At 44.9% G+C, this 19,020-nt stretch overlaps 1 protein-coding gene across 3 annotated transcripts in view; it reads left to right on the forward strand.

The window, feature by feature from the left end:
• LOC115109130 (rap guanine nucleotide exchange factor 4-like) overlaps positions 1-19,020 on the forward strand; it is a 50,195-nt gene that overhangs the window by 17,231 nt on the left and 13,944 nt on the right. For all 3 annotated transcript variants that reach the window (XM_029633758.2, XM_029633751.2, XM_029633742.2), the window contains exons 4-16: positions 5,397-5,503; positions 5,643-5,764; positions 5,881-6,064; positions 6,240-6,324; positions 7,954-8,014; positions 9,373-9,449; positions 9,673-9,819; positions 13,034-13,161; positions 14,145-14,230; positions 17,905-17,983; positions 18,270-18,420; positions 18,684-18,772; positions 18,865-18,895. In XM_029633758.2, coding sequence (XP_029489618.2) covers positions 5,397-5,503; positions 5,643-5,764; positions 5,881-6,064; positions 6,240-6,324; positions 7,954-8,014; positions 9,373-9,449; positions 9,673-9,819; positions 13,034-13,161; positions 14,145-14,230; positions 17,905-17,983; positions 18,270-18,420; positions 18,684-18,772; positions 18,865-18,895 — 1,347 coding nt within the window. The remainder of the gene's footprint in view (positions 1-5,396; positions 5,504-5,642; positions 5,765-5,880; positions 6,065-6,239; positions 6,325-7,953; positions 8,015-9,372; positions 9,450-9,672; positions 9,820-13,033; positions 13,162-14,144; positions 14,231-17,904; positions 17,984-18,269; positions 18,421-18,683; positions 18,773-18,864; positions 18,896-19,020) is intronic.

Genomic DNA, 19,020 nt, shown 5'->3' on the forward strand with positions numbered 1-19,020 from the left:
ATGTGAAGTGAATATCACCCAGATTGAACACTGTTGTGAATGGAAGAGTGACCGCGGGTGGTAACGGGACGGTTATTTACTCCTATTTACATGCTGCTTGCGTGGGGCCTGATCTAACAACGTCCTCTTTAGTTAGAATAAGCTCAAAATAAGTCTGGAATGTCGAGCTTGTTTAAAGTTTGACTAAATGTAAACAAGGCGGCAGCTGAGACCAAGCTTCCGTTGGTGTGCAGCATGTCCTTAATAATTCCCGTTCCACCTTAACCCGGTTGTGACTTCCTTACCTCCATACAGATAACACGGTGCTACTCTGGGGTTTCGTGATTTATTACGGCTTGGGCTTTGTTCCTGTTTTTTTTCTTTTTCTCCAGACCAGCCAAAACATGTGCACTATAAATAACTACAATGATAGTTGTAATTTTGTTGTTTTTTAGCAAATCCCACCCTGCGGTTGAATTGTTGGTAAATATTTGCCTAACTCGAAGGCTCTACATATTGTAGTCATAACAACAACAACAAATGCAGTGACTGTTATGCAGTTCATGTGCAGTGCCTTCGGAAAGTATTCTGACCGCTTGACCTTTTCCACATTTAGTTAGGTTACAGCCTTATTCTGAAATTGATTAAGGCAAAACATTTATTTTAAATAAATCTACACGCAATACCCCATAATGACAAAGCAAAAACAGTTGTTTATTTTGTTGAAATGTTTGCTCCTTTATATATTTAAAAGAAAATGAAATCACATTTACATAAGTATTCAGACCCTTTACTCAGTACTTTGTTGAAACAGCCTCTAGTGTTCTTGGTTTTGACGCTACAAGCTTGGCACACCTGTATATGGAGAGTTTCTCCCATTCCTCTCTGCAGATCCTCTCAAGCTGTCAGGTTGGATGGGGAGCGTCGCAGCACAGCCATTTTCAGGTCTCTCTAGAGATGTTCGATCGGGTTCAAGTCCGGCCTCTGTCCTGAAGCCACTCCTGCGTTGTCAGGGCCGTGTGCATAGGGTAGTTGTCCTGTTGGAAGGTGACTCTCACCCTTTCATCAAGGATTTCTCTGTACTTTGCTCCATTCATATTTGCCTCAACCCTGACAAGTCTCCCGGTCCCTGCTGCTGAAAAACATCCCCACAGTATGATGCTGCCACCACCATGCTTCACCGTAGGGAAGGTGCCAGGTTTCCTCCAAACGTGACGCTTGGCATTCAGGCCAAATAGTTCAATCTTGGTTTCATTAGAGCAGAGAAACTTATTTATCATGGTCTGAGAGTGCTTTACGTGCCTTTTGGCAAATTCCAAGCGGGCTGTCATGTGCATTTTACTGAGGAGTGGCATCCGTCTGGCCACTCTACCATAAAGGCCTGATTGGTGGAGTGCTACAGAGATGGTTGTCTTTCTGGAAGGTTCTCTCATCTCCACAGAGCAACTCTAGAGGTCTGTCAGCGTGACCATCGGGTTCTTGGTCACCTCTCGACAAGGCCCTTCTCCCCCGACTGCTCAGTTTGGCCGGGCAGCCAGCTCTAGGAAGAGTACTGTTGGTTCCAAAGTTGTTACATTTACGAACGATGGAGGCCCCTATGTTTTTGGGGAACTTCAAAGCTGCAGACACTCTTATTTTATTTTTATTTATTTTTACACTTCCCCAGATCTGTGTCTCCACACAATCCTGTCTCGGGGCTCTACGGACAATTCCTTCGACCTCACGGCTTGGTTTGGCTCTGACATGCGCTGTCAACTGTGGGACCTTATGTAGACAGTTGTGTGCCTTTCCAAATCATGTCCAATCCATTGAATTTACCACAATCAAGTTGTAGAAACATCTCAAGGGTGATCAATGGAAACGGGATGCACTTGAGTTCAGTTATACCCCGATACAAATAGACTTCCAGTCACTGTGCTAATGCTAGTTAGCATTGGCTTGCGACACTATCTCTTAACTTCCTTCATACTAGACCTCATTTCCAAAATTCTGAAGTATCCCTTTAAGCATCTATGTAAGTATTGTTCTTGGCTGTGAGAGAAATTATGTTAGAAAGGAGGTGTTATAGAGTTTGAACAGTCGTCGTCATGTCCGCTTTGTAGTATAGAGTGCTGCTGTATGTATAGGTCAGTTTGATTCTTCTCTGCTGTAGAACTCATGAATGACACATCCATACATGACTTGTTCAAGGTGGTTTCTGTGCTGTGGGTCCAAGGGTTGGGATGTAAGCACAGACCGCAGACACCAGCTGTTGATTTAACTTCTGATTTAACAGGGCCCTTTTGACAGTGGAGGTTGTTAGCATGGTTGTCAATTGGGTATGGCCCAACACCAACTATTTTAAAATGGGCTACTGAAATCATTCCAATCCTGATTTTTAAAGGCAAATGCAGTTTAGCAGGCTGACTTTAGGACCATGGGAATGCCTGGGAGTGGGAGGGAAGGCTGTTTGTATGGCTGGCTGGCTTTTTGGAGAGTGCATCTGTACAGCTGTCATTTTGCCATACCCTTGGTTTATCTGAAAGTATGCCCTTGGTTGATAGTGGTAAAGGCTACATCTTCACACGGGCCTAATCTCTGTCATCATTGATAGGGAGGGAACTGCGACCATTCACTAAAGTCTGTATCGTGTGTCATACAATCTCAAATGTTCTTATCATCCCTGTCCTTCATTTTGTGCTTTTATTTTGAAATCCATTTTTTTTTTTTTTTTACCAGGTAGGACAGTTGAGAACAGGTTCTCATTTATTAGTGCGACCTGGCCAAGATAAAGCAAATCAGTGCGACAAAAACAACAAGAGTTACACATGAGATAAACACACTCAATAACACAATCAAAAAAATCGGTGTACAGTGTGTTCAAATGAAGTAAGGAGGGAAGGCAATAAATAGGCCATAGTGGCGAGGTAATAACAATTTAGCAATTAACACTGGAGTTAGTGAGGGGGATAAGTCTCCAACTTCAGTGATTTTTGCAATTCGCTCCAGTCATTGGCAGCAGAGAACTGGAAGGAAAGGCGGCCAAAGGGGGTGTTGGCTTTGGGGATGACCAGTGAAATATACCTGCTGGAGCGTGTGCTACGGGTGGGTGTTGCTATGGTGACCAGTGAGCTGAGATGAGGCTGAGCTTTACCTAGCAAAGACTTATGGATGACCTGGAGCCAGTGGGTTTGGCGACAAACATGTAGCGAGGACCAGTCAACGAGAGCATACAGGTCGCAGTGGTGGGTAGTATATGGGGCTTTAGTGACAAAACGGATGGCACTGTAATAGACTGCATCCAATTTTCTGCTATTTTGTAAATGACATCGCCAGAGGATCGGTAGGGTAGTCAGTTTTACGAGGGTATGTTTGGCAGCATGAGTTAAACCAGGCGAGGCTGTCATTAGAGAAACCAAATCAAATCAAAATCAAATCAAATTGATTTATATAGCCCTTCGTACATCAGCTGATATCTCAAAGTGCTGTACAGAAACCCAGCCTAAAACCCCATACAGCAAGCAATGCAGGTGTAGAAGCACGGTGGCTAGGAAAAACTCCCTAGAAAGGCCAAAACCTAGGAAGAAACCTAGAGAGCAACCAGGCTATGTGGGGTGGCCAGTCCTCTTCTGGCTGTGCCGGGTGGAGATTATAACAGAACATGGCCAAGGTGTTCAAATGTTCATAAATGACCAGCATGGTCGAATAATAATAAGGCAGAACAGTTGAAACTGGAGCAGCAGCACGGTCAGGTGGACTGGGGACAGCAAGGAGTCATCATGTCAGGTAGTCCTGGGGCATGGTCCTAGGGCTCAGGTCCTCCGAGAGAAAGAAAGAAAGAAAGAGAGAGAGAAGGAGAATTAGAGAATGCACACTTAGATTCACACAGGACACCGAATAGGACAGGAGAAGTACTCCAGATATAACAAACTGACCCTAGCCCCCCGACACATAAACTACTGCAGCATAAATACTGGAGGCTGAGACAGGAGGGGTCAGGAGACACTGTGGCCCCATCCGAGTACACCCCCGGACAGGGCCAAACAGCACAGCCCCCATGCCAAAGCACAGCCCCCACACCACTAGTGCCAAGGCTGTTGAGTCTGCCGATAAGAATACGGTGATTGACAGAGTCGCCTTGGCCAGGTCGATGAAGACTGCTGCACAGTACTGTCTTTTATTGATGGCGGTTATGATATCGTTTAGGACCTTGAGTGTGGCTAAGGTGCACCCGTGACCAGCTCGGAAACCGGATTGCATAGCAGAGAAGGTGCGGTGGGATTCGAAATGGTCGGTGATATGTTTGTTAACTTGGCTTTCGAAAACTTTAGGAAGGCAGGGCAGGATGGATATAGGTCTGTAACCGTTTTGGTCTAGAGTGTCTCCCCCTTTGAAGAGGGGGATGACTGCGGCAGCTTTCCAATCTTTAGGAATCTGACGATACAAAAGAGCGGTTGAACAGACTAGTAATAGGGGTTGCAACTATGGCGGCGGATAATTTAAGAGAGGGTCCAGATTGTCTAGTCCAGCTGATTTGTAGGGATCCAGATTTTGCAGCTCTTTCAGAACATCAGCTATCTGGATTTGGGAGAAGTGTGGGAGGTTTGGGCCAGTTGTTGCGGGGGGTGCAGAGCTGTTGGCCGGGGTTGGGGTAGCCAGACGGAAAGCATGGCCAGCCGTAAAGAAATGCTTATTGAAATTCTCGTGCATTGTGGATTTATCGATGATGACAGTGTTTCCTAGCCTCAGTGCAGTGGACAGCTGGGAGGAGGTGCTCTTATTCTCGATGGACTTTAGTGTCCCAAAACTTTTTGGAATTAGTGCTGCAGGATGCAAATTTCTGTTTGAAAAAGCTAGCCTTTGCTTTCCTAACTGACTCTGTATATTGGTTCCTGAATTCCCTGAAAAGTTGCATATGGCTGGGAATATTTGACGCTAGTGCAGTACGCCACAGGATGTTTTTGTGCTGGTCAAGGGCAGTCAAATCTGGGTTGAACCAAGGACTATATCTGTTCTTAGTTCTACATTTTTTGAAAGGGGCATGCTTATTTAAGCTGGTGAGGAAAGCACTTTTTAAAGAGCAACCAGGCATCCTCTACTGACGGGATGGGGTCAATATCCTTCCAGGATACCCGGCACAGGTCGATTAGAAAGGCCTGCTCGCAGAAGTGTTTTAGGGAGTTTTTGAAATCCATTATGTTTCCGTGTGTACGTGTGTGTGCGCGTGCACGTTTTCCAGTCAATGTCATGTCATTTTACTTTTCAGAAATCCTTCACAGAAAGCCCAGACAAAATCCATCCTAAATCCATTTCTCAGGTAGTAAAGACCATCACACCAATAGAGGCCATCTCATCTGTGTCTGTCCATTGATCTCCTTTTTCTCTCCTCTATTATAAGGCCTGGCCTCTCTAGTATAAGGCCCATTTTCTCCCCACAGGTCCCATCTGAGAAGATCATGCGAGCAGGGAAGGTTCTACGTGATGCCATCCTCTCCAGAGCTCCCCACATCATCCGAGACAGGAAGTACCACCTGAAGACATACAGGTGGGTTGGAATATCCCCTGTACCATGTACACCTGGTACACTCATATCACAGTACGTGTACATCTGTCGGTTTGTGTATTGGTTATGTTTGTTTTTTTGCTGTATGTATTTCCTGATGTGATGTGTGTATCTCCTGCAGGCAATGCTGTGTGGGAACAGAGCTGGTTGACTGGCAGATGCAGCAGAGCTCCTGTGTTCGCTCTCGCATTCAAGCAGTGGGCATGTGGCAGGTGCTGCTGGAGGAAGGAGTTCTCAACCACGGTGAGCCAGAACAGTCCAGTAGACCATACTAAGAGTAACCTCTCTGTCTGTCTGTGTGCATGTGAAAGTCGGTCCATTTCTAAACCCTCTGTGTTCTCTGTTTGTTGGGGTTGCAGTGGATCAGGAGCTGACCTTCCAGGACAAGTATCTGTTCTACCGTTTCTTGGATGATGAGCAGGATGACGCTCCCCTGCCCACTGAGAAGGAGGCCAGGGAGAGCGATGAGGAGCTGCAGGATACCCTCCTCCTCCTCTCCCAAATAGGCCCTGATGCACACATGCGCATGATCCTGAGGAAACAGTAAGATCACAGAGATCGCCATCTGCGGGTAGGATGTATGCAGGTCTGGAAAGTTTGGGTTAGGCAAGATGAATAAGATATGTAAGCAAAGTGCAAAGCTGATGCGAAGGTCCTGTTTGAAGTTAATATATTTAAAAATGATTTGTTTTATCGGTGCATGTTTCCCCTTCCCCAGGCCAGGACAGAGGACGGCAGATGATTTGGAGATAATTTATGAGGAGCTGCTCCATATAAAAGCCTTATCGCACCTATCCACCACTGTGAGTACAGATTCGGTTACATTCATAATTCATTGTCGGCCTGTATAGAGTGGCTTGCGAAAGTATTCACCCCCCTGGCATTTTTCCTATTTTGTTGCCTTACAACCTGGAATTAAAATGAATTTTTGGGGGGGTTGTATCTTTTGATTTACACAGCCTGACTGCCACTTTGAAGGTGCAAAATATGTTTTATTGTGAAACAAACAAGACAAAAATACAGAACTTGAGCATGCATAACTATTCACCCCCCCAAAGTCAATACTTTGTAGAGCCACCTTTTACAGCAATTACAGATGCATGTCTCTTGATGTATGTCTCTATAAGCTTGGCCCATCTAGCTGGGATTTTTGCCCATTCTTCAAGGCAAAACTGCTCCAGCTCCTTCAAGTTGGATGGGTTCCGCTGGTGTACAGCAATCTTTAAGTCACACCAAAGATTCTCAATTGGATTGAGGTCTGGGCTTTGACTAGGCCATTCCAAGACATTTAAATATTTCCCTTTAAACCACTCGAGTGTTGCTTTAGCAGTATGCTTAGCGTCATTGTCCTGCTGGAAGGTGAACCTCTGTCCCAGTCTCAAATTTCTGGAAGACTGAAACCGGTTTCCTTCAAGGATTTCCCTGTATTTAGCGCCATCTTTCAATTCTGACCAGTTTCCCAGTCCTTGCCAATGAAAAACATCCCCACAGCATGATGCTGCCACCACCATGCTTCACTGTAGGGATCGTGTTCTCGGGGTGATGAGAGGTGTTGGGTTTGCACCAGACATAGCGTTTTCCTTTATGGCCAAACAGCTCAGTTTTAGTCTCATCTGACCAAAGTACCTTCTTCCATATGCCTTTTGGCGAACAACAAACGTGTTTGCTTATTTTCTTCTTTAAGCAATGGCTTTTTTTCTGGCCACTCTTCCGTAAGCCCAGCTCTGTGGAGTGTACGGCTTAAAGTGGTCCTATGAACAGGTACTCCGCTGTGGAGCTTCAGGGTTATCTTTGGTATCTTTGGTGCCTCTCTGATTAATGCCCTCCTTGCTTGGTCTGTGAGTTTTGGTGTGTAGCCCTCTTTTGGCAGGTTTGTTGTGGTGCCATATTCTTTACATAATGGATTTGATGGTACTCCGTGGGATGTTCAAAGTTTCAGATATTTTTTTATAACCCAACCTTGATCTGTACTTCTCCACAACTTTGTCCCTGGTCCGTTTGGAGAGCTCCTTAGTCTTCATAGTGCTTGGTGGTGGCCCTTGCTTAGTGGTGTGGCAGACTCTGGGGCCTTTCAGAACAGGTGTATATATATTGACATCATGTGACAGATCATGTGACACTTAGATTGCACACAAGTGGACTTTATTTAACTAATTATGTAACTTCTGAAGGTAATTGGTTGCACCAAATCATATTTAGGGGCTTCATAGCCCACTTTCCAATTTACATTTTTTATTTAAAAAATTAATTTCACTTTGCCAATTTGGACAATTTTGTGTATGTCCATTACATGAAATCCAAATGAAAATCCATTTAAATTACAGGTCGTAATGAAACAAAATAGGAAAAAGGCCAAGGGGGGTGAATACTTTTGCAAGGCACTGTATGATGTCAACCCTGTAACCTAGCTATGTTTCCCCCTGCTTCTACAGGTAAAGAAGGAGTTAGCCGGAGTCCTGATATTTGAGTCCCATGCCAAAGCAGGAACCGTGTGTAAGTAGTTTAACACTGCCTCCATGACCAAAGTTCAACCCCTTTCTTAACTTCTTGCATCGAGCCATCCCGGATCCGGGATCGTGACCACAGCCTCAAGACCATTACCATAACGCAACGTTAACTATTCATGAAAATCGCAAATTAAATGAAATCAATATGCTAGCTCTCAAGCTTAGCCTTTTGTTAACAACACTGTCATCTCAGATTTTCAAAATATGCTTCTCAACCATAGCAAAACAAGCAGTTGTGTAACGAAAAAAAAGTATTGAGCATAGCTATTTGCGCTTAGCCATTTGTTAACAACACTGTCATCTCAGATTTTCAAAATATGCTTTTGAACCATAGCTAAACAAGCATTTGTGCAACATTTTCAACAAAAACCAGAAAAGCATTCAAATAAAATCATTTACCTTTGAAGAACTTCAGATGTTTTCAATGAGGAGACTCTCAGTTAGATAGCAAATGTTCAGTTTTTACAAAAAGATTATTTGTGTTGACAAATCGCTCCGTTTTCTTCATCACGTTTGGGTAAGAAAAAAAAAAATATATATATATATATATTTTTAAATAAAGTCGTTAAAACGCGACCTTTTTTCCAAATTAACTCCATAATATCGACAGAAACATGGCAAACGATGTTTAGAATCAATCCTCAAGGTGTTTTTCACATATCTATCGATGATAAATCCTTCGTGGCAGTTGACTTTCTCTTCTGAAGAAATGAAACGCGCATGGACCTAGAGATTACGCAATAATTTCGACACAGGACACCGGGCGGACACCTGGTAAATGTAGTCTCTTATGGTCAATCTTCCAATGACATGCCTACAAATGCGTCACAATGCTGCAGACACCTTGGAGAAACGACAGAAAGGGCAGGCTCATTCCTGGCGCATTCACAGCCATATATGGAGACATTGGAACACAGCGCCTTCAGAATCTGGGGCATTTCCTGTATGAAACTTCATCTTGGTTTCGCCTGTAGCATTAGTTCTGGGGCACTCACAGATAATATCTTTGCAGTTTTGGAAACGTCAGAGTTTTTTCTTTCCAAAGCTGTCAATTACATGCATATTCGAGCATCTTTTCGTGACAAAATATCTTGTTTAAAACGGGAACGTTTTTTATCCAAAAATTAAAAGAGCGCCCCCTATCTCGAAGAAGTTAACTTGATGAACTTTGCACGCTATTCATTGATTTATAAATGCATCATCTATATGGAGGCAGAACGAAAATCCCAGATGAAATAGTAAATCCTTTGTGGTTGTTTCTGTAAGTTAATGCATTGAGATGCATTCTTGGAAATGTTTTGTTGGAAAATATCCGTTTTGATATGTTATCATTTTCACTTACAGTGTTCAATCAAGGGGAGGAAGGCACATCGTGGTACATCATTCTAAAGGGCTCTGTAAACGTTGTCATTTATGGAAAGGTAAAAAGTATTTAAAAAAGATTGTTCAAATGTTATTTGAATCTGGCATCTCATACGACTCATCCCCATTTGATCAGTATTCAGCTAATCACTATAGCCAATTATAGAAAATATGAGAGTGGATAAATTACATAGCAGATGTAAAACTATTGTATGCTGTCATCTTATGCCCTTTAAGGCACAGCCATTCTTTGTTTGCTTATTCTTGTCCTGTTTCACATAGGGGATTGTTTGCACGCTGCATGAGGGAGATGACTTTGGGAAGCTTGCCCTGGTCAACGATGCCCCCCGCGCCGCCTCCATTGTCCTACGAGACGATAACTGCCACTTCCTACGTGTGGACAAGGAGGACTTCAATCGGATCCTCAAAGTGAGTTATCTGGGGAAATCCTTTTTGTCCTCACAGGAGATGGCATGGCCCCCTCCACCTCTCTGTCCACTAAGCTCAGTGAAATTCCACTTTATCTGTATTAATGGTGTAGTCTCCCTCTATTGTTTGACATTCGGATTCAACATTGCAGCTCCTAAAAAAAGAGGTGTTCATCAGAATGATGCATATATTAACCAGTTGTACCAGTTAAGAGTCAAGTCTCCATTTTCATTGAATTGTTTTAAAGATAGACTACTATCAACTACGTGGGTCAATGGAGACCGTTGTCTGTAGGAGAGGTACGGTATAAACGCTAAAGCCAAACTGTCAACTGTCAGACTCTTAGCCCAATGGCCAGCAGATGGTGATATTGAGTCGTTGCCATCTTACCGTCCAAACGCTATGCAGCTGACAATACACTCATATCCCGTGGACCAGTACCTAACATTCTTCGTACCTAACATTCTCCATTCAGGCTGCAAATGCATCAATTTGTTCCTGAACTAGATTTCACGGTGAGAAGGTGGGGGGGAAAAATATGCATACTTTCTTTATGAAACACCATTTTCTACCACCATGCTAAAGTGGTTAATGCCTAGGAAGGAATGCTAGTTCCGGATGTTGCGTATCGCGTTCAGCCAATCAGGCTGCAGCATTCTGCATGCAGGGTGCAACATCAGGAAGTAGCATTAGCCATGAAGAAAGCATGCATATTTTCCCCAGTTTTTTTCCTTCTTCTTGTCAGTAAATCTAAACTCATCAAAAAAAGAAACGTCCTCTCACTGTCAACTGCGTTTATTTTCAGCAAACTTAACGTGTAAATATTTGTTTGAACATAACAAGATTCAACAACTGAGACATAAACTGAACAAGTTCCACAGACATGTGACTAACAGAAATTGAATGTGTCCCTGAACAAAAAGGAGAGGGGGGGGGTCAAAATCAAAAGTAACAGTCAGTATCTGGTGTGGCCACCAGCTGCATTAAGTACTGCAGTGCATCTCCTCCTCATGGACTGCACTAGATTTGCCAGTTCTTGCTGCGAGATGTTACCCCACCCTTCTACCAAAGCACCTGCTAGTTCCCGGAAATTTCTGGGGGGAAATGGCCCTAGCCCTCACCCTCCGGTCCAACAGGTCCCAGATGTGCTCAATGGGATTGAGGTCCGGGCTCTTCCCTGGCCATGGCAGAACACTGACATCCCTGTCTTGCAGGAAATCACACATAGAACGAGCAGTATTGCTGGTGGCATTGTCATGATAGCGTTACACCGAGGGTCATGTCAGGATGAGCCTCCAGGACGGGTACCACATGAGGGAGGAGGATGTCTTCCCTGTAACGTACAGCTTTGAGATTGCCTGCAATGACAACAAGCTCAGTCCGATGATGCTGTGACACACCTCCCCAGACCATGATGGACCCTCCACCTCCAAATCGATCCCGCTCCAGAGTACAGGCCTCGGTGTAACGCTCACTCCTTAGACGATAAACGCAAATCCGACCATCACCCCCCGGTGAGACAAAACCGCGACTCGTCAGTGAAGAGCACTTTTTTTTCAGTCCAGCGAAGGTGTGTTTGTGCCCATAGGCAACGTTGTTGCCGGTGATGTAAGGCAGGTCTTCACCAGACAACAGGCCTACAAGCCCTCAGTCCAGCCTCTCTCAGCCTATTGCGGACAGTCTGAGCACTGATGGAGGGATTGTGCTTTCCTGGTGTAACTCGGGCAGTTGTTGTTGCCATCCTGTACCTGTGTGATGTTTGGATGTACCGATCTTGTGCAGGTGTTGTTACATGTGGTCTGCAACTGCGAGGACGATCAGCTGTCCGTCCTGTCTCCCTGTATCGCTATCTTAGGCGTCTCACAGTACGGACATTTCAATTTATTGCCCTGGCCACACCTGCAGTCCTCAGGCCTCTTTGCAGCATGCCTAAAGCATATTCATGCAGATGAGCAGGGACCCTGGGCATCTTTCTTTAGTTGTTTTTCCAGAGTCCGTAGAAAGGCCTCTTTAGTGTCCTAAGTTTTCATAACTGTGACCTTAATTGCCTACCGTCTGTAAGCTGTTAGTGTCTTAACGACCGTTCCACAGGTCCATGTTCATTAATTGTTAATGGTTCATTGAATAAGCATGGTAAACAGTGTTCAAACCCTTTACAATGAAGATCTGTGAAGTTATTTGGATTTGCAAAAATATATATTTTTTGGAATTATCTTTGAAAGACAGGGTAATAAAAAAGGGACATTTTTTGTTTGTTACTGAGTTTAGTTCAGGAGGAAATCGTCGCCTTTGCAGCCTGAGTGGAGAATGTTTTAAGTACGAACCGGTCCACAGTACGAACCGGTCCACAGGGGATACGAGTGTATTACCGGCTGCATACAATAGGGTTGGATTGTAAGCTGCAACCATCAATACTAGATCAATATCGACATCTGCCTGCGTTTGGGCTATCAGTCTCTCTACATTCTCCCTCCACAGCCTATTGTTTAGCTCCGCCCACGTGCAGCTTGCATTGGACTTTGATAGGATATCAGGGTCTTTATTGTGTCTACTGAAAAGCGGATGGATGATGGACATCTGTGTGATTCACAGAGGCAGACCCTTTGTATGCGGCTCATTGAGTCCTCCTCCTCTGTAAATCTCCTGTTGGCTTTGGACTGATGGGCTTCTGGGCCACATAGTCTGCTTCCCAAACGACACCCTATTCCCTATGAACTGCACATCCTGGTCAAAAGTAGCGCACTACATAGACAATAGGGTGCCATTTGTGACTCCGCCTCAGTCGAAATGCTGACCGCCCAGTCTCCCTGTCAGTTGTACTAGCAGACTAATCCACCATGCTTACAGTACCATAGTTCTGATGGTATGATGTAATGTAGTGCAGCCTCCATGTTAACTACCAGATGCCACTAGAGTCGGAGAGAGAAGTCATCCTAGCCATTTTGGGGGATGGTCTACTCTGCAGGATTTGCTACAGTACTATTCAGTCGGAAATTTATTTATTCATTTTCAAAAACTTAACATCCAGGTAACAACCACTTGTAGTCGTTAGGAAAGGCATGTCATTTCATAATAAAACATAACAACAGTACAATGATTTATGATGACATAATGATCAATTGTGTGTGTCCAGGATGTGGAGGCCAACACATAATAAAATATAACAACAGTACAATGATTTATGATGACATAATGATCAATTGTGTGTGTCCAGGATGTGGAGGCCAACACGGTGCGTTTGAAAGAGCATTATCAGGATGTTCTGGTCCTGGAGAAGAGCCCCAGCAGCCAGGCCTCCACCCATGGCTCCACCACCACCACAGCCACCTCCTCACACTATAAGTACTGAGCTAACTCTCTATCTGTCTCACCCAGTCATCCCCTCACAATATGATTGAACTGCTTTCTGTAGCAGCACTGTTCAGTAGAGGTAGAGTTCACTAGGAAGTTAAAGGGGACTGTGGGTGTGTGAGATACTCTCTCCTGTTGGGAGGGTCATGTGTGTGATAATGTCTCTTGACGTTAGATTCATAACAGGGAGTGAGGTTAGTGTGAGAGACTCTTGAAAATTTGCACAGAGTGAGTGTAAAAAGGGGGTGAGTTTGTGAGCTACCCTCGGCTAAAGAGTGTATAGGAGTGCGGATCTGGTTGCCGGGGGTAGAAGTTCTATTGTAAAGCCAAGACTGAGGCTACAAGGCTGCAGACGTCTGTTAGCTACTAGCTAGTCTTAATGGCAGCTGCTGTCAGTGACCGCGGCTGCAGTAATGGAGAGAGACACATTAATGGTAATGACTGAGAGATGGGCTCCCGGGGAGAAGGCAGGCCCCGCGGGTCACAATCACTCTGCCAGAGTAGGCCTCTAATCAACCACAGCGCCAGTCACATATGAAGAGTGTGAGGGTGTCAAGCTCCTCTCCTTGCCCTGTGGAGTGACTGGCACACACCGCCTGCGTCCCAAACGGCATCCTTTTCCCTACTTTCTTTTTACCAGGGCCCTATGGGGAATAGGGTCCCATTTGGGACAGACACGCCTCGTCCTCTCTCTCCCCTTACCTAGCGAATCACAACCAGCCTGGCTGTAGCGTGTTGATTCTTATGGTCGAGTGGTGGTCTCTTCCTGTGTTTTACCTATGGAGAGGCTTCCACACCCTTTCAAACCCAGCCATCCCCTTAAAACCTACAGCAGTGGTATCTAATGTAGTAATCACAGCCAGGTATTGAGAGGACACAGGTCATTGAAGTGTGGCATAGGAACAGTAGTGAGCACTAGCAGTAAACTTGTCTTGATTAATGAAGTAGGTGATTGATTGACACTGGCATTCCAGATACACTGTGATGTCCGGGACACCGGAGAAGATTCTGGAGCACTTTCTGGAAATGATGCGACTGGACTCTCACCTTAACGAATCAGGTAGAGTAGAGCACTCTGTCACTCCAATAACATCTCTCGCCACTGTGGACCATTGTATTTCTGTGTAAGGACCATTTTTTTAAAGAACAAATTCTTATTTTCAATGACAAATATTTCAACCCTATGTGATATTTTTTTAAATGTGTGTGTGTATACATATATATATATATATGTCAGCCACCAATTGTGCAAGTTCTCCCACTTAAAAAGATGAGAGAGGCCTGTAATTTGCATCATAGGTACACTTCAACTATGACAGACAAAATGAGGGAAGAAAATCCAGAAAATCACATAGTAGGATTTTTAATGAATTTATTTGCAAATTATGGTGGAAAATAAGTATTTGGTCAATAACAAAAGTTTATCTCAATACTTTGTTATATACCCTTTGTTGGCAATGACAGAGGTCAAACGTTTTCTGTAAGTCTTCACAAGGTTTTCACACACTTGTTGGTATTTTGGCCCATTCCTCCATGCAGATCTCCTCTAGAGCAGTGATGTTTTGGGGCTGTTGCTGGGCAACACGGACTTTCAACTCCCTCCAAAGATTTTCTATGGGGTTGAGATCTGGAGACTGGCTAGGCCACTCCAGGACCATGAAATGCTTCTTACGAAGCCACTCCTTCGTTGCCCGGGCGGTGTGTTTGGGATCATTGTCATGCTGAAAGACCCAGCCACGTTTCCTCTTCAATGCCCTTGCTGATGATGGAAGGAGGTTTTCACTCAATCTCATGATACATGGTCCCATTCATTCTTTCCTTTACACGGATCAGTCGTCCTGGTCCCTTTGCAGAAAAACAGCCCCAAAGCATGATGTTTCCACCCCCATGCTTCACAGTAGGTATGGTGTTCTTTGGATGCAACTCAGCATTCTTTGTCCTCCAAACACGACGAGTTGAGTTTTTACCAAAAAGTTATATTTTGGTTTCATCTGACCATATGACATTCTCCCAATCTTCTTCTGGATCATGCAAATGCTCTCTAGCAAACTTCAGACGGGCCTGGACACATCTGGCACTGCAGGATTTGAGTCCCTGGCGGCGTAGTGTGTTACTGATGGCAGGCTTTGTTACTTTGGTCCCAGCTCTCTGCAGGTCATTCACTAGGTCCCCCCGTGTGGTTCTGGGATTTTTGGTCACTGTTGGTCACTTGTGATCATTTTGACCCCACGGGGTGAGATCTTGCGTGGAGCCCCAGATCGAGGGAGATTATCAGTGGTCTTGTATGTCTTCCATTTCCTAATAATTGCTCCCACAGTTGATTTCTTCAAACCAAGCTGCTTACCTATTGCAGATTCAGTCTTCCCAGCCTGGTGCAGGTCTACAATTTTGTTTCTGGTGTCCTTTGACAGCTCTTTGGTCTTGGCCATAGTGGAGTTTGGAGTGTGACTGTTTGAGGTTGTGGACAGGTGTCTTTTATACTGATAACAAGTTCAAACAGGTGCCATTAATACAGGTAACGAGTGGAGGACAGAGGAGCCTCTTAAAGAAGAAGTTACAGGTCTGTGAGAGCCAGAAATCTTGCTTGTTTGTAGGTGAACAAATACTTATTTTCCACCATAATTTGCAAATAAATTCATTAAAAATCCTACAATGTGATTTTCTGGATTTTTTTTCTAATTTTGTCTGTCATAGTTAGTGTACCTATGATGAAAATTACAGGCTTCTCTCATATTTTTAAGTGGGAGAACTTGCACAATTGGTGGCTGACTAAATACTTTTTCGCCCCACTGTGTGTGTATGTATATGTGTGTATATATATATATATTTTTTTTTAATGCTCTTTTTTTTTTAATGCTTTTTTTAATGCTCTCCGCAGCCGATGTGAGTAAGACTCATGTCTGTAGCCATGAAATGCCATTATCCCAGAAACTATAGACCCACTACAATTTGCATACTGCACCAACAGATCCACAGATGATGCAATCAGTATTGCACTCCACACTGCCCTTTCCCACCTGGACAAAAGGAACACCTATCTGAGAATGCTATTCATTGACTACAGCTCAGCGTTCAACACCATAGTGCCCTCAAAGTTCATCAATAAGCTAAGGACCCTGGGACTAAACACCTCCCTCTGTAACTGAATCCTGGACTTACTGACGGGCTGCTCCCAGGTGGTAAGGGTAGGTAACAACACATCCGCCACGCTGATCCTCAACACGGGGGGCCCCTCTGGGGTGCGTGCTCAGTCCCTCCCGTACTCCCTGTTCACTCATGACTGCACAGCCAGGCACGACTCCAACACCATCATTATGTTTGCCGATGACACAACTGTGGTAGGCCTAATCCCTGACAACGATGAGACAGCCTATAAAGAGGAGGTCAGAGACCTGGCCGTGTGGTGCAAGGACAGCAACTTCTCCCTCAATGTGATGAAAACAAAGGGAGATGATTGTGGACTACAGGAAAAGAAGGACCGAGCACGCCCCCATTCTCATCAACGTGACTGCAGTGGAGCAGGTTGAGAGCTCGGCATCCACATCATCACCAACAACCTAACATGGTCCAAGTACACCACGACAGTTGGGAAGAGGGCACGACAAAACCTATTCCCCCTCAGGAGACTGAAAAGATTTGGCATGGGTCCTCCGATCCTCAAAAGTTTCTACAGCTGCACCATTGAGGACATCCTGACTGGTTGCATCACTGCCTGGTATGGCAACTGCTCGGCCTCCGACCGCAAGGCACTACAGAGGGTAGTGCGTACGGCCCAGTACATCACCAGTGCCAAGCTTCCTTCCCATCCAGGACCTCTATACCAGGCGGTGTCAGAGGAAGGCCCTAAAAATTGTCAGACTCCAGCCACCCTAATCATAGACTGTTTTCACTGCTACCACACAGCAAGCTGTACCGGAGAGCCAAGTCTAGGTCCAAGAGGCTTCGAAACATCTTCTACCCCCGAGCCATAAGATTACTGAACAGCTAATCAAATGGCTACCCAGACTATTTGCATTGCCCCCTCCCCCCTCTTTACACCACTGCTACTCTCTGTTGTCATCTATGCATAGTCACTTTAATAACTCATCCTACATGTACGTACTACCTCAACTAACCGGTGGTGCCCTGCCCCCGCACATTGACACATTGACTCTGTATTGGTACCCCCTGCTATTGTCATTTACTGCTGCTCTTGAATTATTTCTTATTCTTATCTCTTACTTTTTGGGCAATTTTCTTAACTGCATTGTTGGTTAAGGACTTGTAGACCTTACAGTGAAGTGCTTACTTACGTCTGTTGTATTCGGCGCATGTGACAAATAAGATTTGATTTGACTAATGTAGATTCATGTGTTGTGTTCGTCATGGCTGTCGTGCTTAGATTGTCTCCTCTGTATCATCAGAGAGAGAGAGAGGAGAGCGAGCATCCGGCCTCCATGCTGCTGATGACCTGTTTGTTCATGTTTATAATTAGCAGCGCATCACAGGGCTGATCTAATTACGCTTGAACTCCTGGCTGCTTTCATGTCCCAGCCGTCTGTGGTGACGGAGCCAGCAGCCATGTGTGATCAGGCCTGTAGTACTGTCAGCCTGGTCTGGCATCCTTTCATCTGACATCACAGGTGCCCCCCTCTCTCTCTCTCTCTGTCTGTCTTCTGCTCTCTCTCTCACGCTTTCTCTTTCTCTTTTTCTCTGTCGCGCTCTCTCTCTCTCTCTCTCTCTGTGTCTGCCCAGATCCAGCTCTGGACGACTTTGTGCTCATGCACTGCGTCTTCATCCCTAACAGTCAGCTGTGTCCGGTGCTCATGGCCCAATATCCTTTCAGTCACTGAAAATAGCAAATAATTACTGTATGTTTTTCTGTGTATTTCTACTGATGAGAATCAGTATCCCTTCTATGTATTAAAAATAGCAGAGTAGGATCTAGGATCCGGTCCGCCCTGTCCAAATAATCATATTCATTGTGACTTAAATTGCAACATGGATCCTGAATCAGAACCTCTACTCTGAGACGCTTGCTACAAACGGCCCCTGGACTAGATGTGAATCAGTGAAGATGATGTCGCGCAAACGTGTTTCTGTCCTTAACTGCCCTGCACCTACCATGCTGAGGCGTCCCAGGGCTCAGAACAGGAGCGTCTTGACTATACCCTGAACAACAAGAGGAGGGTGATCAGGCTGGTGCTGCAGTGGGCCTCAGTACATGGAGACCACCTGCAGGAGGAGGATGCCTCCCTCGCCTTCCTAGAGGTCAGTGGATGCATACCAAGTCCCACCCTATTCCCTATATAGAACATAGGGCCCTGGTCAAAACGAGTGCCCTATGAAGAGAATAGGTTGCCATTGCAGAGGTAACCCGCGTCTTCCTCACAAACCTTTATTAATAGGCACTCTTATTCAGCTTGTTGCTTAAAAATATACTGTTTGCTGTAATTAGTGATTTGTCATTTGATCATCCAAATGAGTTTGGGCTCATTAATCTCTCCTCATTGAGAGTGTGTTGTGTGCTCCAGGAGTTCTTTGTGTCTGTATCTGATGATGCCAGGGTGATTCCTGCTCTGAAAGATCAACTCCCAGAGTTAGAGAAGATCGTTAAAAACAAGTAAGTGTGTGAATGTATTGTTACTGCGTTGTACTTATCTTTAGTGTCCCCGGCTGTAGCATGGTGTAATCTCACTTTGTTTGCCTTCTCAGCTCAGATGACGCCAGATCCTCTCAACAAAAGGTATGTCACCCAGCTATGACCCAAGCACTGCAGTCATGTTCTGTGCTTTTGTTTTAATTGGCAGCCCGAGCTACATTTCCCCAAGCTACATCCTACTCCCACCCACGGTTTTGTTGTCATGTTGT

Source organism: Oncorhynchus nerka, linkage group LG3, assembly GCF_034236695.1.
Source record: "Oncorhynchus nerka isolate Pitt River linkage group LG3, Oner_Uvic_2.0, whole genome shotgun sequence".
Lineage (NCBI taxonomy): Eukaryota > Metazoa > Chordata > Actinopteri > Salmoniformes > Salmonidae > Oncorhynchus > Oncorhynchus nerka.